The 23,089-nt window shown below is 45.7% G+C and overlaps 1 protein-coding gene across 5 annotated transcripts in view; it reads left to right on the top strand.

The window, feature by feature from the left end:
- Positions 1–534: 534 nt before the first annotated feature.
- BMF (Bcl2 modifying factor) overlaps positions 535–23,089 on the top strand; it is a 72,829-nt gene continuing 50,274 nt past the window's right edge. Inside the window, exons 1-2 of one of the 5 annotated variants that reach the window (XM_077260642.1) lie at positions 577–646; positions 18,422–18,503. In XM_077260642.1, coding sequence (XP_077116757.1) covers positions 18,436–18,503 — 68 coding nt within the window. In that variant the 5' untranslated portion in view covers positions 577–646; positions 18,422–18,435. Of the gene's footprint in view, positions 647–18,421; positions 18,504–23,089 lie in introns of all 5 variants that reach the window. The other 4 variants (XM_077260638.1, XM_077260639.1, XM_077260640.1 and 1 more) reach the window with 4 other exon arrangements.

Genomic DNA, 23,089 nt, shown 5'->3' with positions numbered 1-23,089 from the left:
CCCTTAATCCCTTCCTCTGACTCCATCGTTCAGCATCTACTCAATAGACGCAACTCAGGCGGCCCCCAGGTCCAGATCTCTGTCTTCGGTTTAAAGGTGGAAAATCAAGAAGCTTGCCCTTGGAAGCCCGCTTTGATTTGACCGATAGGAACGTCAGCTGTGTGCAATGCTATCTGGTATCACAATGTATTAGAACTTTTGGTAAATCTACTACATTATGTGAGTATGCCACTCCTAAGAGTTACAAATCAGCTCGGTTACATCCGAAAGAACATGAATAGGAACGTGACCATATAAACAATATTTAACGCAGCAGTCACTGAAGGAGGGTGCTGTATGTGAGACATAGAGCAGGAGGAAAGTATCCTCATATTACTGGGACAGAGAAGGCAGTGGGTAGGACATAATGACTGTAAACCACATTGTTATTGGATAAGGCTGGTTACATACACAATGTACAGGACACAATGACTGGAGGGAAGGCGGCGAGTATCCAGGACACAGTGGGGGAGATGTGTTGATGTAGAAGTGACTGCTCCTCCTGCCAATCACAGCCTGTCCCTCCCCGGCAGCAGACACAGCTCTGTGCACTTACATGCACTTTAATGAACACAATTCTCAGCTACCAGGAGGGAGACTCTCAGGAGTGAGTACTCTGTGCAAGCTTTCTGCTTTACACCTGATTAGGAATTGTGGGGAGGGGGCTTTATACTGTGTTAGTTCTGGAACCAGGGCAGCTGGTAGTTTTTGTAAACTCTTCAGTGGTGGGAAAAGGGTCCTTGTAAAATCAGTGTACTTGGAGCAATGGTCTTTGTGACAACACAATTGTGATAGTGGGGCTGATGGTGTTGTCACAAGTGCTAAGCATTTTGTGAACCTCATCCTATACCTGCTTTTTCTGTACTTTAAACGGTTGTGTTGACTTACTGTGATTTATAGGGTCTTGGAAGGCTATCACCAGGCGGTTCATGCATAATTGGACTTGGCACAGTTTACCAATAACGAAACTTTGTAGAGAGGGGGTTTGTTTGATAAAATAACTTTCTGGAAAGCTGTTGACTTATTGTGTGACTTTCATTATTATTCTTACCGAGTAGAGTGGTTGGGTGATTGGACAGTGAAACTTCAAGAGAGTTTTAATAGAAGTTAACTTCTTTTTCTCAGTTCACCCAACAATTTCATTTCTTATTAGGTGATGGTATCATTATTGGCATCTCAATGTATTCCCAGTTTTCTCCACCTGAAAGGTGTAGATAGGGTATGCTACATCTATCCTGATGGGTTGACTGGTTTTGACCATCAGCCCATCCAACAACTCAGGATCTCTTACTTGTTGATGTCTTACACTGCAAATCACAGTGTCATTAATCACATCCCAGGACTATCTTAGTCCTCTCCTACCTTGGGACACAAAAAGTGTTTGTTGTACCTATCAGGATCGGTTTACAGTTTTTAACCCTCAGCATGACCAGCAGCTAGGAATCTCATGTTGAGTGATGTCCTCACACTTGTAATGATGATGTCATTAATTACATCCCAGGACTTTCTTGGTTTTCTCTGCCTCTACAGATCAGAAAGGATTTCTTATACCTATCATGATGGGTTGACAATTTTTCAACCGTCAGCACATCCAATAGTTAAGGATCTTTTATTAGGTGATGTAATTAATCCTAATACATACTTAATTTACTCCTTTCCACCTCGGTATTGTAGAAATGGTTCCTTACAATGGGTAATGTGAATAGAAAGGTAACAGCTGCCCAGTATAAGCAAGCAGGTCAAGTTGGTCTTCAGAAAAAAAAGAGCAAGTCTTAAGACAGGAATGATTGTAAGCAATCATACAATCGTGACATTAATTATGAGATATTTTGTAGTGCTTTGTGAAATTTTCTACTGATTGTTGACCAGTAAACATATTGGTGGATTTTGATCTTTCACCGTGCCAGTTCTGCTATGTGCACACATATGGGTAAGTAATGCCAGCAGAAGTGACCCACTGCCAAGGAAAAACAAGCAGCAGATGTCAGGCTCAAATCAGCTGTATCTACTCTACACCAGGCAGCTGTTAACCGCACATCTGGTTTTGATCTCATAGCAGCTGATTGTGATGATTTGCCGTGCACTAAATGCAGGCGGTGAACGGGGATTATACGATCAACCAGTACAGACAGTAATGTAGCAGGGAACATAGAAAGTTACCAGTGCTACCAATAAACCTGTAGCTGTAATGTATGTGGCATATGCTCCTTTGTTCAGACTTTGTTCCTTACATGGCATGGGACATACTTAAAAATTGTATGGGTCCAGTCACTGAGAACCTCCAGAATAGCTAGAAAGAACAAACCCACTCATTCTTCTTCTGTGACCCATCAACCTAAGAACTTGTAGCCTTCAAATTATGCCACAGATCTCTCTATTGACTTGGGAAGAGTTTTGAGTCTACCGATTTAGGGTTAGAAGCTGTTGGACCACCACTAAATCTACGACTCAAGTTATGTTGACAAGGTTGTGAATAGAAACATAAAGAAGACCCTTTTACTAGATGTTTTATTTAAATGGAGTACCTCCTCCAATTGCCACTGTTCCACTGATTCTGGAACCGTTTTTCTTCTGTGCCCCTCCGTTATAAAATTATATCCCAAGATGCCAATTTTCTCTTCAACCAACTGGGCCGATAATACAAAACTTCCCTGTGGGCGTTTGCTTTCCTTTTCTTCTCTGAGGCTGGACAATCAAAACACAGCCGCACCCACAGGGAAGTTTTGTGATACACTCCCAGTTGGTTGAAGGGAAATTTTGCATCTAAATTACAGGGGGGCCGAACTTTGGAACGGTGGGACACAGAAGAAAAAGAAAAACTGTTCCGGAATCAATGGAGCAGTGGTAAATGGAGGAGGTCCTGGTGAAAGAACCTCTTTTAAGAAGTCAGTTTCACAAATTTCCTATCAGTGCAGACAGGTAAAACCTCTTTGTCATCTTTGCCGAATTCTTTTTGTCGTTATTAAAATGTTTCTAGATTAGCAAGTAAAAGTGACAGTCACTCACTAATCAGTAACTTTATGTTTTCTGATCTGCCTTAACGTGATGGTAAACCCAAGGTAAAGATGTTGGCTTACTAGAGGTTGTTTGACAGATAGAAAGTTATTTTAGCAAATCTTCTAAGTGATGTCATCACACTGGCAATGATGATGTCAGTATTCACATCTTATGACATTCTCAGTTCTCCTCTGGTGTGCAGAAAGAGTTGAGTACACATCATGATAGGTCGATAGCTTTTAACCCTGCATTTCTCATGTCAGTTTCTTTTAATTTTAAAGACCCTATGAGAGAATTCTTAATAAATAGAAATCAGTCCATCTTATCTCTTAAGGCTCCATACAAATTAGATTACAGTTGTCTGAACCCTCCACATACATTGGGAAAGATATGACATGAGAAGGATCGGCAGTATGTATCCAAGCATCCAGTTATTTTGTTCTCCCTTTGAGAAAAGCCACCGCCAGTGGCATCTACCACCAGCTTATCCCACTGAGTCATGTGTATGGGAGAGTTGGCTGGATGCTTAGTCTGCCGACAGCTAAGATGTATGAGTAACTTTAGGTCTGATTCACACATTTGTGTTTCATCATGAGAGTATGAAAAGCGATGCATGGGTCAGCAGAGGGACTCGTCGTAACCTGTCACTGACAGTTTTATAGGTATATATGAAGCTGTCAAGTTTGGGTCTGCAGACCCACAGCTGGTCCGTACTTGTACTGTGAAACTCAGATGTGTTAATCTGTTCTTATCTGAAGTGGAGAACTTCTACAAAAACTCTCTAAGGCCGCTTTCACGTGTTTGACATTCGCTTTCCAAGTACAGATTCCCCGTGGGTCTCATGACAAAAACTCAAGAGCCTCATAGACATACATGAGGCTGTTGAGTTCTGGTATGTAAACCCATGGCTGGTCCAGAAATCATTGTCCGTGCTCAGACTGTGAATGTCAGAAGTGTGAAATCAACTTTAGGCTGTGTTCATACATATGTGTATCACGGTCTGTGGTTCCCAGATTGGCTGAGGGGTTCCTGACCCGATATCAACTGCCTCAAGGCATTTATAAGACTGTTACATTTGGGTCAGCAGATCCACAGCAGGCCCTTATGGATGTGTGAATCCAGCCTCATCTGGAACTGAGGCCGGTTTCACATGTTCAACATTCACTGTCCAAGTACAGACCCCTTGCGAGTCTCCTGACCAAAAGTCAACGGCCCCTTACTCATATATGAGGCTGTTGAGTTCAGGTATGGAGACTTCTGGCAGATCCAGACATTATGGTCAGTACTGGAGTCATAAATGTCAGATTCACACATTCATGTGTCATGGTCCGAGTACAGTCCGTGATTCATCAGCTGGCCACTGGTCTTCTGACCCGAATTTGACAGCCTCATACTGTATATGCTTATGAGACAGTTGAGTTTTGGTTCTCCTTGTGGCTGGTCTGCTTAGTCGGACTGTGACACATAAATGTGTGAATCCAACCTGACTCTGAAGGACTCAGGTTGTTTGAGTAGCACCTCATTAAGAACTCTGTAATGCTTCATTTCACCTGTGGTGGCGCTGCACGCAATGTTTGGTTCTCCATGAACTTTTAAAATAGGAAATTTCTCAATTAGACTTCCGAAATTAGATGTTTTTGATGAAATATGTACTCTTCTTTACTGGAGACTCCGGGACATGGGACTTATTTTTGCAAATAAGAAAGAAACAATGAAGGGAAGTATGGAGGAGGCTTCAATGCTGATGTTTTTGTTAGTGATCAGCTGCTCTCACAAGCGTGTTCTGCTTTCAGCCTCCAAACATGACTCAGCAGCGCCGGGCTGACATGTTAACTCCCACAATGCAATGCAGCACAACATAGAGTACTACTTTCACAACATTGCTTGGACTTGCATCGCGGTCACAACTTAGAGAAGTAAATAACAAAGAAAATACATGGGGGTGGGGGACGTCACCAAAATGAAAGTAGGAAGTAGCTAAAATAATGACGTTAGAGAAATCATGGAAGGCAAAAAAAACAAGATGGATTCACATCTGAAATACATTAAAGGACACTCCAGATTTAGAGACTAAAGCATATTTACTGTCTAATAAATATTTCTGCAACTTTTTACTATTCGGCCATGGTTATCAAAAAAGTGTAAAAGAAGAAAACATTCTTGTTGCCCATAGCAACCAATCACAGCATAGCTTTTATTTTTAAACACCTCTTTATAAAATGAAAGCTACACAGTGATTGGTTGCTATGGGTAACAGACAGTTGTGATAAATCTGCCCCAGGTTTAGCAATTTCTTGCTGTTTTTTAAGATCTCCGCTTCTGGTTATTGTGTGGGAACTTTCACGTCGTGTACACACGTAGTGTAAATTCAGAATTTTTTTTCCAGCTGTATTCTTTTTACACAATATATTGCATTTAACAATCCAAACAAAAGGGATGTGGTTTCACAAAAACTCCTGGAGTGTGCAATTTTGGTGCTTTTTTTTTTCTCTATTGTCTTTTGTGGGCAGCCTGAAAAAAATGTGTGCGTTCTTAGTGCAAAATCAGAAGTTTTCTATACTATAAAAAAAACACTGCTTCAAAGGCACATGAATTAAAGGGGTAAACACATCTAAAAACAAAGCAAAGGAGCAATAATCACGGAAGATTTTTATTGCAGAAAACATGCAGATAATAAGCAGCAGAAAAAGAAATAGCGCAACATTTACGCTACATGTGAACACAGCCTTACTGTTTCCTCACAAGGATAGTGTATCTGGCCAGTGCATGTGGTAGAGAGATCTGATTAGTGTTCTGTAACGAACCATGCACCTACGGGAGAGGCATATGACTGGGACAAGTTCACATTTGCTGGATGTAGACAATGAAGGCATCCACTTCAAAATCCAAGGCAAGAGACTTTTTGTAGTGCTCGTGAGTAAAGTTAGTGCCAACTTATTCGCAGGAGCAGTGGCCACTGGACTGGAGCCACGAGAATCGGCTCTTACCTGGTGGCATCCATGGCTCCTCTTTTTATTAGCAGGCCTGGCGTGGCACCACTTATAAGTCTCGCCACAATGGTGGCGTCATACCAGGCCCCCATATCAAAGTTATGAGGCAGTTCTCGGGGCTGCCCTCCAGAGACCACCGACATGGCCACTAGAAAGGGTCATTGCACACCAACTCCACTGGCGGGTATGAAGGCCAACATAGTGAACCAGCTGTTTTCAGGAAGATTTATGACGGCCTCCTGAATCTTCCAGAGGAGATAAGAATTGGCTTTGATTTAATTCTCCTGTTCCTTTTTCTCTTGCAGGTTGATGAGCTGCTACCGGATGATTCCGGCAGCGGCCTACCATAGAACACACATAGACTCTCAGCCGAGCTGAGCATGTGCGTGGGAAAGATTGCAGTTGACCGAATGAGTTTTTGGCCAACAGTTATCTAAGTTGTATGGCCATGTTAAGTATGGGTCTGTTTACATTGTGCGGCTACAACACTTGACAGAAGTTTGCTGGAAAAACCATACGTGGCTTTATGGCAGTGACTCTCATTAGCACAACACTGGGCAATCCATGGTAAAACCACATATACTATTGTGTCTTGTTTGCTGCCCCAGCAAAGTTGCTGTATCTGAATATTTCTGTAGGATTTATTCAAACTATGCTGTTTAGTCGCAGCACAGAACCCAGTGTCAGAAAAGGTAAAACTGCCTTAAGCCGGTTTCACACGTCAGTGGCTCCGGTGCGTGAGGTGACAGTTTCCTCACGTACCGGAGCCACTGACACACGTAGACACATTAAAATCAATGCATCTCATCTCATTGATTTTTTGCGGACCGTGTCTCCGTGTGCCAAACACGGAGACATGTCAGTGTTCGAGGGAGCGCACGTATTACACGGACCCATTAAAGTCAATGGGTCCGTGTAAAACACGTACCGCACACGGACGTTCTCCGTGTGCCGTGCAGGAGACAGCGCTCCAGTAAGCGCTGTCCCCCCACATGGTGCTGAAGCCGCAATTCATATCTTCTGTGCAGCAGCGTTTGCTGTAGAGAAGATATGAATAATCCATTTTTTTAGTGGTATTTCGTGTTTAAAATAAAGCTCCATGTCCCCACCCCCTGTGCGCCCCACCCCCGCTGTTCTGAAAATACTCACCCGGCTCCCTCGTTGGCTGTCGCTGCTTCCTGTCCTGGCCGCACCTTCTACTGTATGCGGTCACGTGGGGCCGCCGATTACAGTCATGAATATGCGGCTCCACCTCCCATAGGGAGTGGGGACATGGAGCTTTATTTTAAACACGAAATACCACTAAAAAAATGGATTATTCATATCTTCTTTACAGCAAACGCTGCTGCACAGAAGATATGAATCACGGCTTCAGCACGATGCAGGGGACAGCGCTAAACTTTAGCGCTGTCTCCTGCACGGTGCGTGTGGTACCCAGTGGGCACACGTGTGCCACACTGATGTGCCACAGAAATGCAGGGGCACACGGACACGGATAATTCCGGTACCGTTTTTTTCCGGTACCGGAATTATCTGGACGTGTGAGACTGGCCTTAGTTCGTAGCTAAGCCCCCATACACACATCCATATAAAACAGTACGTCGTCATCAGAGTTTGGGATCAGTGTGTCATCAGTGTTTGGGATCAGTGTGTCATCCAGTGTTTGGGATCAGTGTGTCATCCAGTGTTTGGGATCAGTGTGTCATCAGCGTTTGGGATCAGTGTGTCATCAGTGTTTGGGATCAGTGTGTCATCAGTGCTTTGGATCAGTGTGTCATCAGTGTTTGGGATCAGTGTGTCATCAGTGTTTGGGATCAGTGTGTCATCAGTGTTTGGGATCAGTGTGTCATCAGTGCTTTGGATCAGTGTGTCATCAGTGCTTTGGATCAGTGTGTCATCAGTGCTTTGGATCAGTGTGTCATCAGTGTTTGGGATCAGTGTGTCATCACTGTTTGGGATCAGTGTGTCATCACTGTTTGGGATCAATGTGTCATCAGTGTTTGGGATCAGTGTGTCATCAGTGCTTTGGATCAGTGTGTCATCGGTGCTTTGGATCAGTGTGTCATCAGTGTTTGGGATCAGTGTGTCATCAGTGTTTGGGATCAGTGTGTCATCAGTGCTTTGGATCAGTGTGTCATCAGTGCTTTGGATCAGTGTGTCATCAGTGTTTGGGATCAGTGTGTCATCAGTGTTTGGGATCAGTGTGTCATCAGTGCTTTGGATCAGTGTGTCATCAGTGTTTGGGATCAGTGTGTCATCAGTGCTTTGGATCAGTGTGTCATCAGTGCTTTGGATCAGTGTGTCATCAGTGCTTTGGATCAGTGTGTCATCAGTGCTTTGGATCAGTGTGTCATCAGTGTTTGGGATCAGTGTGTCATCAATGTTTGGGATCAGTGTGTCATCAGTGCTTTGGATCAGTGTGTCATCAGTGCTTTGGATCAGTGTGTCATCAGTGTTTGGGATCAGTGTGTCATCAGTGCTTTGGATCAGTGTGTCATCAGTGCTTTGGATCAGTGTGTCATCAGTGCTTTGGATCAGTGTGTCATCAGTGTTTGGGATCAGTGTGTCATCAGTGCTTGGGATCAGTGTGTCATCAGTGTTTGGGATCAGTGTGTCATCCAGTGTTTGGGATCAGTGTGTCATCAGATTTTGGGATCAGTGTGTCATCAGTGTTTGGGATCAGTGTGTCATCAGTGTTTGGGATCAGTGTGTCATCAGTGCTTTGGATCAATGTGTCATCAGTGTTTGGGATCAGTGTGTCATCAGTGTTTGGGATCAGTGTGTCATCAGTGTTTGGGATCAGTGTGTCATCAGTGCTTGGGATCAGTGTGTCATCAGTGCTTGGGATCAGTGTGTCATCAGTGTTTGGGATCAGTGTGTCATCAGTGTTTGGGATCAGTGTGTCATCAGTGTTTGGGATCAGTGTGTCATCAGTGTTTGGGATCAGTGTGTCATCAGTGCTTGGGATCAGTGTGTCATCAGTGCTTGGGATCAGTGTGTCATCAGTGTTTGGGATCAGTGTGTCATCAGTGTTTGGGATCAGTGTGTCATCAGTGTTTGGGATCAGTGTGTCATCAGTGTTTGGGATCAGTGTGTCATCAGTGCTTGGGATCAGTGTGTCATCAGTGTTTGGGATCAGTGTGTCATCAGTGTTTGGGATCAGTGTGTCATCAGTGCTTTGGATCAGTGTGTCATCAGTGCTTTGGATCAGTGTGTCATCAGTGTTTGGGATCAGTGTGTCATCAGTGTTTCATCTGTGTTTTTCCAATATGGATAAAGAAAGAATTACGGTAAATTACTAACCTACTCCTATACTTTGCAATGCTAAACATGTGCTGTACATGTTTTTTTAGGGACCCATGGACTTGTATTGGCTCTTGTCATCCATGCTGCTGCAAAAAAACGGACATAGCACAATATATTATAATGGGTACTTGTGTCATCCGTGAAGAAAACGGATACCACAAGTACTGCAAACATGGACATGTGAAGGAGGCCTTACACATTTGGGTATGTGCACACATAGGCTTTTTGCTGGGTTTTCAGAACAGGAATTGACCACTCAAAGTTTTTGAGATTTAGAAGCGGATTGAGGGTATGTGCCCACGTTGCGGATTGGTGTGTGGATTTTTCTACGGACTACGCACTACGGATTTACCGCGGAATCACCGCGGTTTTTATGCGGATTCCACCTGTGGTTTTACACCTGTTGATTCCTATTGTGTATCAGGAGTAAACCACTGCGGAATCCACACAAAGAATTGACATGCTGCGGAATAAACAATGCAGCGTTTCAGCGTGGTATTTTTCGCAGTATGTGTGCGGCGCGCCCCCACACCGCCGCAGGGCCGAGGGGTACCCGGAGCCGGGCCTCTAGTTCTCAGTCTCGGGGTTGTCACGGTGGCTAGACCCGGTCCGTGGCCCTGTCCGTCAGTGGGGGACGTCCGGTGTAATAGGTGGTAGTAATGGTAGCGATGGAGCGGTGCGGTTGTGGGGTGTAAGTCGCGGTAAATAACGAGGACACCAGGTTGCAGTCTCTTTACCTCTTTACTGGAGATCTCTGAGTCCTCAGTCCAGAACACGGTTCACCAGGCTACGCAAGTCCGGCCGGTCCAATGGCACCTCCAGAGTTCTCCTCTCAGGTGGAAATCTGTGCCTTCCTTCTAGCGCTATGTGTTGTAGTCCTTCCCTGCTGTGCTCACGGAAAGTAACCCCACAACGGTTGTGTCTGTTTCTTAAGTTCCCTCACAACTCGATTTGATGTTCCTCTGTAATCCACCCCTTCCCTGTATTCAGGTTGGAATGGCACCCGTTTGTCAGGTAGGCCTGGAGTTCTTCCGGGACCCTAGAGTCGCCCCTCTCCCGCAATTGCCCCCCAAGACTTCATAGGTGATATGTGGTAGACAGCCCGCCTGAGACCGACTGTCCTGCCGCTGTTTGGAGTATGGCTTGAAGCTGTATTCTAATCCACTCCCTCGGCGTTCCGGCCACCGGTATTGCGCCTCAGCAGGGTGCTGCCTCTTTCAACAAAACCCCTGCTGGTATTCTCCTTCTGCTTGATCTCGTTTCTCACTCAGCACAATCTATCTCGCTTCTAGTCCTTTCTTGAGTCCCGCCGCTTCCAGGAGCCTGCGCGGACCCGTTACGTTCTTTCAATGCCAAGCCTCTGCCAGGATCCCACCCCTGGCAGAGACCCTACAGTCTCTCCCTTCACAACACCCCCTGCCACAGGGTGTTGCTCCGTTCAATCCCGTCAGCGTTCTGTCTAACTTCCTGCCTGACCCCCAGTTTACCCACTATGGTGGGGAGTGGCCTAATGAATAGCACCCTTAGCTCCCCCCGGAGGCCCAGCTGTGAAACATATTGGTGTCTGTGATACCTGATTGGAGGAACTCCTTCGGTGCCATCGAACGTACCATGGCTCCCCTTAGCGGCGAAGCCACAGCACTGCAACGACCAGGACTCTGGGGCGCTGCACTCCCCCCTGGTTAAACACAGTACTCCGGGACTGGGAAGAAAAACAACAATACAGATTAGCAAAAAGACATACAATTTTGTTGAGTGCAAAACGATAAGTATACTTGAACAGGCTTCCCTTTATGGGAGGTGAGGACACTTTTAACGTTACAAACATGGTCAACATTATAAATTACAGGCTATGCATAACTCCTGTTACCCAACCGGGTATTCTACTTAGTGCAAATTCTGGAACAATAAATTAACATTGCCTTTAAGAAACATACACTCTTAGTTTACCAAAGGCCTTCCTATAATCACATTACAGGGTAAGGTAACTTCACATTCTCCTACTTTGAACCTGCAGGACCGCCTGTCCCTATGGCACCAGACCTACTGCCTCTCCTTTCTTTTACAGGACCGCCCCGTTCAGCCAGGGCCTACTGCCTTTCGCTACTATACATAGTATAGACATAACATTCCTTTCGTTTAAAGAACTCTGAGCCCGCTCTACTCGGCTCCTTTAAGGACTCACTCTCTAACCCCTACGGGTTCGCCTTCTGTCCTTAGTAACAAAGTAACTTTCTATGGGGACGCGGGGTTGACCTTCTATCCTCACCTTCATCATTACTTCCTTACTTTCAGCCATGCAGATCTCTATCTCTACCCCTACGGGCTCTCTGCATCTTTTCTTTCTGCAAAACATTATTTAGATTTCACATTTCAACAAATTCAACACATATAACTTAGCATGTAAAACAGTTACATTTCTTTTTCAAGCTTCATTATCACATTACTGTTCTGCAACAGTATCTTTCTCAAGTTCAATTTCACACATCCCCTTTAAGAGGGGACCAAGTCTTTCTGAGGTAGCTCGTCTTCTCAGCCTACCAGCCCACGCAAAGGTTCCGGTATGGTATCTTCGCAAAGTGTCTTTAACTAGAACCGGTAGGAAAGGTATCTTCACAAAGTGTCTTTGGCTCAAACCAATAGGGCAAATATCTTCGCAAAGTGTCTTTGGCTAAAACCAGTAGGGAGCACCTTTAAGAAGGTGCAAACTATTTACAAAAAAGAAGTTTGAATCATGCACAGTCCATGATTTCTGCAGTTTGTGTAACTTTAAAACTTGTATAAACTTCAGGAAAACAACAGTGACCCCGGGTCAACAAAGGGGTCACCTTTAACCCTGAACGGGTCTAGCAGCAACTTGGAAGAACAGTAACTATGTACATTTAGCAGTAATATTACTTTACCGTTGAGATGTGGCCGGGGGTCTTCTCTCCGGCCTCACCAAACCAACAGATCGTTCTGGTGAGCCAGGGCGTCGTACCGGTCCCAGCAGTGCCAGAATCCCCCGCTGGGAGATCCTCGTTGTCGGCAACCGTACACGTTCCCCCGGGGCACGGTGAGGTCGAGCTTCTGATGGTTCCGCGGGACCGGGCTCTGCAGCTTTCCTCGCCGGAGTATCGTCTTCCGGTGCCCCTGCAGCAGCCTGGAGGGCAACGCATCGCTGCACGCCTCGGGCTATCCAGCCCGTCTCACCCGCGGCCCTCCTCCACCGCGTGTAGGTGACAGCATCACCTGGCTCTAAGTTGCAATCGAACCTCCCGCTGCTTGGTTTCACCTCTATCCGATCCACACGGACCTGTAGTGGCTCCCCAATCTCCTGGATTATTCCCCGTCCAGACTGGGGATTGAAGGCCACCACTACACCCCAGTGCAACGGTGGGATCTCTGGGGGGCTTACCAGGTCAATCTGCTCGGCGGGCTGGGGCCGGCTCCGCCAGGCTGCCATCAGACGCCGGAAGTGTTCCGCATCCGGAATTATTTTCAAGTCCGGCGTCGGTGGTGTATCTTCGGACGCGGCCAGGTGGGAAGGAGCAGGGGACACTGGGGACAGGCGGATTTCTGTTGGCTGCCCCATCCGAGCTAGCACACGGGTGTCATTCTTTAGGCGGCGTGCCAGCTGTCGGGTCTCGGCTGCAGCCGCACACTCCGCGGACATCGGCGGAGGGGGTCGTCCCATCGGTGGCCCTGCCAAGGCCGAACCCCGCAATGTGGGCGCCCCTGAGGCTACCTCAGGCTGCGTATCCTCAGGCTGAGCCGGGTCAGCTCCGCGTGGTACTCTGAATGTCGCCATCTTTTTCTCCTCTTCCGCGTCGTCTTCCCGCGGTCTCTTCCGTGGGCGGCCCCGTCCCCATGGTCTCCACCCTCCGGCCAGAATCAGGAGGCGGACCTCGGCAGTTGACGGGCACGTCCTCAGGACACAAAAATACTTAGACTGGGCGGCCATTATTCTTCGCGCTCTCCAGCCCGTCTACGCCCACTCCACGCCCCTCTTCTCTTCCTGCGCTTTCCTCAGCGCTGCAATGGCGGCGGATTTTGGCGGCAACTGGCGCAGCACAGTCTTTGTAATAAAGTACAGTCCAAGCACAACAAATCACAGTCTCTAGGCACACATGACCTGATTCTTCAGGCTTAAGTAGATCCTGTTCGTGACGCCAAGTCTGCGGCGCGCCCCCACACCGCCGCAGGGCCGAGGGGTACCCGGAGCCGGGCCTCTAGTTCTCAGTCTCGGGGTTGTCACGGTGGCTAGACCCGGTCCGTGGCCCTGTCCGTCAGTGGGGGACGTCCGGTGTAATAGGTGGTAGTAATGGTAGCGATGGAGCGGTGCGGTTGTGGGGTGTAAGTCGCGGTAAATAACGAGGACACCAGGTTGCAGTCTCTTTACCTCTTTACTGGAGATCTCTGAGTCCTCAGTCCAGAACACGGTTCACCAGGCTACGCAAGTCCGGCCGGTCCAATGGCACCTCCAGAGTTCTCCTCTCAGGTGGAAATCTGTGCCTTCCTTCTAGCGCTATGTGTTGTAGTCCTTCCCTGCTGTGCTCACGGAAAGTAACCCCACAACGGTTGTGTCTGTTTCTTAAGTTCCCTCACAACTCGATTTGATGTTCCTCTGTAATCCACCCCTTCCCTGTATTCAGGTTGGAATGGCACCCGTTTGTCAGGTAGGCCTGGAGTTCTTCCGGGACCCTAGAGTCGCCCCTCTCCCGCAATTGCCCCCCAAGACTTCATAGGTGATATGTGGTAGACAGCCCGCCTGAGACCGACTGTCCTGCCGCTGTTTGGAGTATGGCTTGAAGCTGTATTCTAATCCACTCCCTCGGCGTTCCGGCCACCGGTATTGCGCCTCAGCAGGGTGCTGCCTCTTTCAACAAAACCCCTGCTGGTATTCTCCTTCTGCTTGATCTCGTTTCTCACTCAGCACAATCTATCTCGCTTCTAGTCCTTTCTTGAGTCCCGCCGCTTCCAGGAGCCTGCGCGGACCCGTTACGTTCTTTCAATGCCAAGCCTCTGCCAGGATCCCACCCCTGGCAGAGACCCTACAGTCTCTCCCTTCACAACACCCCCTGCCACAGGGTGTTGCTCCGTTCAATCCCGTCAGCGTTCTGTCTAACTTCCTGCCTGACCCCCAGTTTACCCACTATGGTGGGGAGTGGCCTAATGAATAGCACCCTTAGCTCCCCCCGGAGGCCCAGCTGTGAAACATATTGGTGTCTGTGATACCTGATTGGAGGAACTCCTTCGGTGCCATCGAACGTACCATGGCTCCGCTTAGCGGCGAAGCCACAGCACTGCAACGACCAGGACTCTGGGGCGCTGCATGTGCACTACGGATTTTGTTTTCCATAGGATTACATGGTACTGTAAACTCATGGAAAACTGCTGCGGATCCGCAGGGTCAAATCCGCAGAAAAATCCGCAACGTGTGCGCATAGCCTTAGAGTTTTCACATGGCTATGTGCACATGGTGACTTTTTCCCCTGTGGAAACCACCTGAACTGTGTGCATATAAAGGAGGCTTTGGAGAGCTTCCTCTCAGTTTTTGCTCCCAAAAAAAATTCATGTGCACGTAGCCACTGAGTAGTGATTAGGGTTGAGCGAAACGGATCGTTCATTTTCATAAGTCGCCGACTTTAGGCAAAGTCGGCGTCTCATGAAACCCGACCCGATCCCTGTGCGGGGTCGGCCATGCGGTACGCGATCTTGGCGCCAAAGTCGTGTTTCGTATGACGCGTTTAGCGCCATTTTTTCAGCCAATGAATGAGCGTGGGCAGAGTGATGACATAGGTCTTAGGGGAGTGAACGTCTATTGTCATGTTATCGCTTGTGCGCAGCAGTGAGTTGGAATGTGCAATACGAAATTTTCTGTGCTGGGACAGAGGGGAGAGGGAGAGAGAGAGAGAGGGAGGGAGAGAGAGAGAGAGAGAGAGAGAGAGAGAGAGAGAATCAAAAAAATAAAATTCCTTCATTGGGTTTCGTGTTTCGGCCGAAACCCGACTTTTCACGGTGGTCGGCCGATTTCACTCGACTCGACTTTTAAGACAGTCGGGTTTCACAAAACCCGACTCGACCCTAAAAAACTAAAGGTCGCTCAACCCTAGTAGTGATGAGTGAACGTGCTGGGATAAGGTGTTATCCGGGCATGCTCGGGTGCTAACCGAGTGATTTTGACGTGCTGGAAATATATGTTTGTCAGGCAATCCCTGCATGTGTTGTTGCTGTCGAACTGCCTTGAGACTTGCAGGCGTGAGGACTCAAACATATATTTCGAGCACGTCAAAATCACTTGGTTAGCACCCGAGCATGCCCGGATAACACCTTATGCCAGCACGTTCACTCATCACTACCACTGAGTGTAAACTGTGTGGAAACTCTCCAAAAACTCCGCAAAACCTTTGAGTTTATGCTCAGTTTCCGTTCAAAAACTCAGCAAAACCAAAGCAATTCAAAGAAAAACTGCGTGCAATTAAGCATCTGTAAATAAATCAGGAGAAAAATCAGCAGCAGATCAGTGGCAGTATCCGATTTGTACATGGATTTGTCACAAGTTTTGCTGCAGATTTCACTCTATACATTAAAAATTACCAAAAATACATTAGTAATATTGCAGAAGAAATATATGAAAAGGGTATCGCTCCCTGGGCATCAGTGCTCAGTGCTTCTGTAACTCCATTTATATCTAAAGAAGTCACAGAAAGGACTTAGTTCAGCCACACTGGGCCGCTTCTTGGCCATGACAGGCTGTGATGAGAGTAACCCTTTAATGTGTTGAATGACTGTTGCCGTCCACAAGATTGCATACAACTGAATGCATTGTTCTGGCATGCAGATGTGACTCAGGAGTTAAAATCAATCAGTAGCATTGCAAAACGCCCTGGGCTAAAAAGTGATAGGAGACACATGACCTTCATGTGCAGTTGCACAGACACTGCATAGAATGAGATAATCTTTTCCTAGAAGCAATGTCTTTGTACACAAGACACGTGTGTCATGATTTTACCATGTATGAAACCGGAGGCATACATAAGTGCATTAATTCCATCTTCAGAGATAGCTATTGCTGGATACACCTCGCAAAAGCAAGCACTTTTGTCATTTCCTGCTTCAAAAAATTTGCTGCCGTTCTTGAGATAGTAACACTTTTCTTTTGATTACTGCTTGTTGCCCAGGAGACCGACCACTGCTGGTGTGTACCTTGTAAACATTGCACTAGAGATAACAGTGCGCTCCAGCGATCCTGAACAGCTTCAAACAGTGTTTACAAGCTCAATAGAAAAGAGCATGTAAGCACTGATTGCTCTCTAGTAGCAGTGGCCAGTCTCCAAGGCAACGAGCTGTAAATAAAAGAAAAGTGTTAATATCTCAGGAACGGATGAAAATTTTAATAAGCAGTAAATTGCAAAATTGCTTGTATTTGCAAGGACTTTCTGACAATACCCATTTATGAAGATGGGAATAACCCCTTTAAGGAAGGGAAGTTGTACGACTCTGTGCATGAGCTCCTTTTACAGGCAATCTGACATCAAGATTGTGGGTATAAAACTACCGCCAAGATATTATAGACCCACCTTTACTAGAATGACTCCATAGGATCTTCACTGTTAACACACTTTTCCTGAATGGATTATCGTCCCACTTCACAGAGCTAGCAGTGTTGCCTTTCCACCTGGCAGTACTGACCACACCAAGACATGGCTTCCACAGTAATGCCATTCTTCCCTACTCAGGGAAATCAGACAGTGAGCAATCAATCAAGCTAAATCTGCTGGTGCTGGGTGAGGAAACAGGCCTTGAAGACAGAGGTTCGTTAAGTGCTCTGTCACGCCCAGAACACTTAACGTCTATTTGCTCACTTCTTGGGAATGTAGTAATATTTAGAAGATATAAAGGTGTTGATGGATTTGGCTTTCAAAGGCCTGCTTGCCCATATATGTGATTGGGGGGGACATTGATGTTACTGACAGATTTCCATTAATAGGTTTGCTTTGGTATGTTTCACAAAAGTTATTAATCTCTTCCCTAAAGGCTCGGATCTTAAGGCCCCGTCACACTTAGCGACGCTAAAGCGATCCCGACAACGATACGACCTGTCAGGGATCATTGCTGCGTCGCTATGTGGTCGCTGGTGAGATGTCAAACAGTGAGATCTTCCCAACGACGTAGCAGCGATGCGGCGACCTGTAGCGACCTGTACAACGATGTCGTTGGTCGTTGTGACCCTGTCACATGGCAGCTATTATGACGATTCAGACCTCGATGAGGGACGTCCTGTGTGACGTTGTAGTCAACGAGGTCGTTGGTAAGGTGTCAAACACAGCGATGTGTGCTACCCAGCGGGACCTCAACGATCAAAAAAAGGTCCAGGCCATTCCGACACGACCAGCGATCTCGCAGCAGGGGCCTGGTCGCTGCTACGTGTCACACATAGCGAGATCGCTACTGAGGTCGCTGTTGCGTCACAAAACTTGTGACTCAGCAGCGATCTCGCTAGCGACCTCGCTTAGTGTGACGGGGGCTTTAGTTGTATGGGCTTGTAAGTTCATTCAAATCACACAAGTTCTGTTCCCACTAATGGGACGGCATCAGATTCTGACAGATCAAATATCCACTTGAAGTCACTGGAAAATTTATATAAAGATAGTAAAATTAAATAAGGAAGGAGTGCAAACAGAATAAAGGCACCGATACTCGTCAGATGAATGTCACACAAAACTGCCATTTCACTGGAATCGACGGATCATCTAACATGTACAGGTGGCCCTGACTCTCCTTAACATTGGGTGAAAGAAGGGTTCCGTGTGTTAGACGTCAAGGTTCTCAATACTTTTGAGGTTCCTGACTGCTCCTTACTCACCTCCCATAATTGAGAGCACATGCATGCTCAAGGTAGTTGGCATCTGCACCTCGATTTAAGGCATTTTTCAACAGTTGGTGAGATCGGATGATATACAACTGTTCTATTTTCAGAACTGACCCTATTGGAGGAGTGGTGTATTCTGGTAACTTTCTGATAAAATTGTTCATTCCTTAGCTCTTGAGTTTCGCTCCCTATGATTGGTAGCTAACTACCCATTTCTCACTTCTGTCGTTCATAGTCTAGATATGGACCATGATGTCCAGAATGACCCAGGGTTTCCTGACCCAAACTCAACAGCCAGTAGGAGGCGGTGAATTCAGGTTAGTCCATACTCGGGCTGTGAACGTCAGACGTGTCTTACCCCCAGACCCTTCATCCGGGCATGCCTTTAAGTGATCATTACTGATCAGTAAAATCCCATAATTGCAAACAGTCATTTTTAATTAGTTTTCTAGTCTTGGTTTGGGGTACAGGGAGCACAGAGGTCGCAGTCATACTTATCCTGGTGCCTGGCAGGCTCCAATGGCCCCCAAGCTGTATAAGAAGAGACTCGTTATATAAATTTCACATGCCAAATGGGAGTCTTACTCCTCTTTATTGGCCCAGGAGCTTCAAATTAAGTCTCTGCCTTCATTTATCTTCTATTTTGAAACAGAGATTTCCTAATTCACTCATTAATTCCAAAATTTCTCCCTCCCGACAAGCTGATTTACTGATGACCCTGACAAATAAATGAAGTGCCATGGAGCCATACTTATTGCCTACTAATTAACACCAGTAGGAAGTTAACATTAGATGCTCATTAGTACCTTATAAAATGCTTCCCAGAAAATGCTGTGCAGTTCCTCCTAAAATAGCAAATAAAGAAAGCGTACTAATATCCACAATGGAAGCTTTACTCAATGACTAATAAGCTTATCTGTATAACTGTACTTATAGGGAGTAAGGCAGCAGCTTTCACGAACTTGCCTTAATGAGGCACTGCCCCAAGAAAGTTCAACTTAAATTTCTTTATTTGCTGACTTACAAAATAAATCTAAACTTTATCATCCGCTTCACAGCCGAAACGTCTGTATCAGCCCGTGCCATTGGCGGCTGCACCACCGTATAACTCACAAGTGCTGTAATGGCTTTGCTTTAGTCCTGGCTCTGGCCTCTAACACAGACCTGACATACACAGAGCCTCCTGCTCTGCTGCTTGCAAACCAAACACTGACTCACCCAACCCTTACCTGAAAGTTTAAATGGAAATCATAGACATGGGCAACACCAAAGACCCGAAGTGGAGGGAGAGATCCATCCCATTATCTTCCCACAGATCTCTCCAAAAATAAAAGCCCATGTCAGGTCTTCCTAAATCTGACTTGGTCAAATTGTTTGGCCCAATCCAAACAATTTTATTCAGAGTTGTAAGCACAGCTATGGCTGTAATCACAATGCTCTCCTCCGGGATCAGTATGTTTCTATGCACATCCTGGGGGGCACATAACGACCCTCGTATATGATTCCCCTCACTGCCTCACAATGGATTAACAGTAAATCCCTATTAGATTAGGACCACCCACTGGACTCCAGGGATTTCCATAAAATATCATCAATGTTAATTTTTTACCAATAAACCTTGCGAATAAAAGCAGACACTTGACAGGTTCCCTTTAAAGGTGCCCTGTTCTCAATATATCTGCTCCTGGATCCAGCGTCCGCTTTTTGCTTGTGTTCAACACAGGACAGAATTTCTTGTGTCTGCACATCATTTGTGTTATGCTAGAAGGGGAATGGCTGACCACTTGTTTCAGTTGCCAAGCCAGCTTTTTTCTTCAATGTATGCTAGTTACTAATATATTTCACTTACCCAAAGTGCTCCAATCTTCAGATATCAGGTTTGGGGTCCCTTTAGGCCCACTTCTGGCTTGTTTCCGACACACACCTTGCTTGTGAATTGGGCTACCAGCTTCTTTCAACAGCAAAGTGAGCTCCATTTTCATTTGCCACCATGTATAAAGAAAGAAGGGGACTTGCTTAGCTATTAAACAATGCATTATATCTAAGAAATAATATTTTATGATGGGTTTTTTAATCCTTTATTCCTCTGTAGTTCTTGTTTAACATCTGTATGGTGCATTACTTATTAGTGTTGTACCTGTTATATAATGTGTGATCTGTTTACAGAGTTTAGCCTCCTAATAACATGTCCTTATCTCTCTTCTCCATCATTTCTCTATTCTGCCAGGGTTATTGACATGAGATTAACGCTTCCCAGTAACATGGGAATATAGCTTATTACAGAAGGTATTTGAGATGGCTCGCAAAATCGAAAGTTGTTCTAATAATAATAATAATAATAATCTTTATTTTTATAAAGACCATTTTATAATGGTCCTTATTCTTCAGATCCATTTTTAATTGAATAATAAAATCCTCCAGCTTCAGTTAACTGATGTCAGCCATACGTGTGCCCACAATAGTGGACACTAAGCCTTCAAAGAAGTGATAAGAAAAAGGCTCTGATGCTCCTTGGGGCCAGGGCTTAGACTTCCTCTTGTCTTTTTGTAGACAGAACAGGGAAGGAAGGCTCCTTCCCTTATTTTAAAATGTAGGTTTTCAGAATGGAGATTGGGAATAGCCATGATAAAAAGCAGTTTCTGTGGCTCCTTGTGGGCGGGGCTTGGTTTTCCTGATGTCTTATTGGAAGCAGAGTCATTGAAGAAGGCTCCTTTCATAACTGGTTTGTAAGAGGCAAGATAGGAAAACCGTATGATTTCCTGGGAACCAAATATGGAAATTCTCTACATTCATCCACAGTTTGAGGTTTCAGTATAGAATAGAGGATGATTTAAGGCCTTTTTCTGTTTGTGTCTTGTGTTTATTCATGGGCTTCAACCATAAATGTGTCTCAGTTACTCTTCCTGAAAGTAAACAGATCTTAAACATGATGACGGGAATGGAAGCATCTAGAATATTGGAATGTTGCATAACTTTTCTTTGCACAATGAGTAAGCGATATTTACAGAAAACTGGAAAAACCCTTGCTTTGTTTTTCTCAGATAAACTAACTGTAATGACACTGACACCTGATGCTAAATGCAGGTCGTTGCCACTTATCTATTTCAGTGATCAATGACCTGCTATAAACTAATCATCTGCATTTTTCATATCTGTTATTTATTTTTTATTGCTAAATGGCCAGCGCCAAGCCATTTCCATCAGTGAAAACCGCAATAAGTCTGGACATGCTTCTAAAATATAATACTGTATTTTGCTATGTTTTTTCTTAATTCCTTGACTATCAACTCAGGTGACAATGCCCTAGGTCTCATGTCAGCTACAAACTTATATTGGTATCTTGCATTGGCACACAGTCACAGCTGATATGAAGCCTATGCGCGTCCACTCAGCCTTCATTAATTTAGATGTCACAAGTATATAACTGCTTTACCATGGATTCTGGAGGGGAAGTAAGAAGACATTAAACTGTCGGCTGCCAGAGGGGGAAGGAGACTGACTCTGCCCAAAGCCCACCCCCAGCAGTACAATTTGGTTATAAAAAAGATTATAAAGCTATATTTATCTATATATATGATTGTCTAAGAGCTACTTCCATCTGTCTGTCTGTAACGGAAATCCCACGTCGCTGATTGGTTGCGGCCGGCAGGCGACGGGCACAGCCCGGCCGAGAATTAGTCCCTCCCTACTTCCGTCTAGTCAGTGCCCGGCGCCCGCTCCATACTCCCCTCCAGTCAGCGCTGACACAGGGTTAATGGCAGCGTTAACGGACCGCGGTATGCAGAGGGTAACGCACTCCGTTAACGCTGCTATTAACCATGCGTGACCAACTTTTTACTATTGATGCTGACTATGCCTATGTAAAAAGACCTAATGTTAACAATAATAAAAAAAAACCTGCTATTCTCACCTTCCGTCGTCTGCCGATGCGTGCACAGCTGCCGCCAGCTTCCGTTCCCAGACATGCATTGCGAAATTACCCAGATGACTTAGCTGGCGGCATCCGCGCGCGTATCGGGACAGCTTCGTTGGATGCCGGCGGGTGAGTATATAACTATTTTTTATTTTAATTATTTTTTTTAACAGGGATATGGTGCCCACACTGCTATATACTATGTGGGCTGTGTTATATACTGCGTGGCTGCTATATACTACATGGCCAGTGTTATATACTGCGTGGCCTGTGTTATATACTGCGTGAGCTGTGTTATATACTGCGTGGGCTGTGTTATATACTGCGTGGGCTGTGTTATATACTGCGTGGCCACTGTTATATACCGCGTGGGCTGTATTATATACTGCGTGGCCTGTGTTATATACTGCGTGGCCTGTGTTATATACTGCGTGGCCTGTGTTATATACAGCGTGGCCTGTGTTATATACAGCGTGGCCTGTGTTATATACTGCGTGGGCTGTGTTATATACTGCGTGGGCTGTGCTATATATTACATGGGCTGTGTTATATACTGCGTGTCTGCTATATACTACATGGCTCCTATATACTACGTGGCCTGTGCTATATACTATGTAGCTGCTATATACATACATACATACATATTCTAGAATACCCGATGCGTTAGACTTGGGCCACCATTTAGTATTCTATAAACACCTCAGAGACAGAAAAGTATAAGTACAGTAAATAGAGCAAGCCATGCTGGTAATATGACTCTCCCAGTCCATTCAGGAGACGGAAACCAAAACACGAACCATGATTTACTGGAGGAAAGAGGTATTTTTTTATTTGCCTCTGACAGGATAGTCTTTTTGAGCGAAACTTGGAGCAGGAGTCCTGTCAAAAGAACTGGCATGTAAACAGGGTCGGAATATAGTTTTCTTACTATCCAATGGACAAATACGGTCATAATGTCCATCAGCAGAGCTTGACAGCCTATATTCAGGT

Source organism: Ranitomeya variabilis, chromosome 1 (assembly GCF_051348905.1).
Source record: "Ranitomeya variabilis isolate aRanVar5 chromosome 1, aRanVar5.hap1, whole genome shotgun sequence".
Taxonomy (NCBI): Eukaryota; Metazoa; Chordata; class Amphibia; order Anura; family Dendrobatidae; genus Ranitomeya; species Ranitomeya variabilis.
This window is presented reverse-complemented; position numbering and strand designations above follow the sequence as displayed.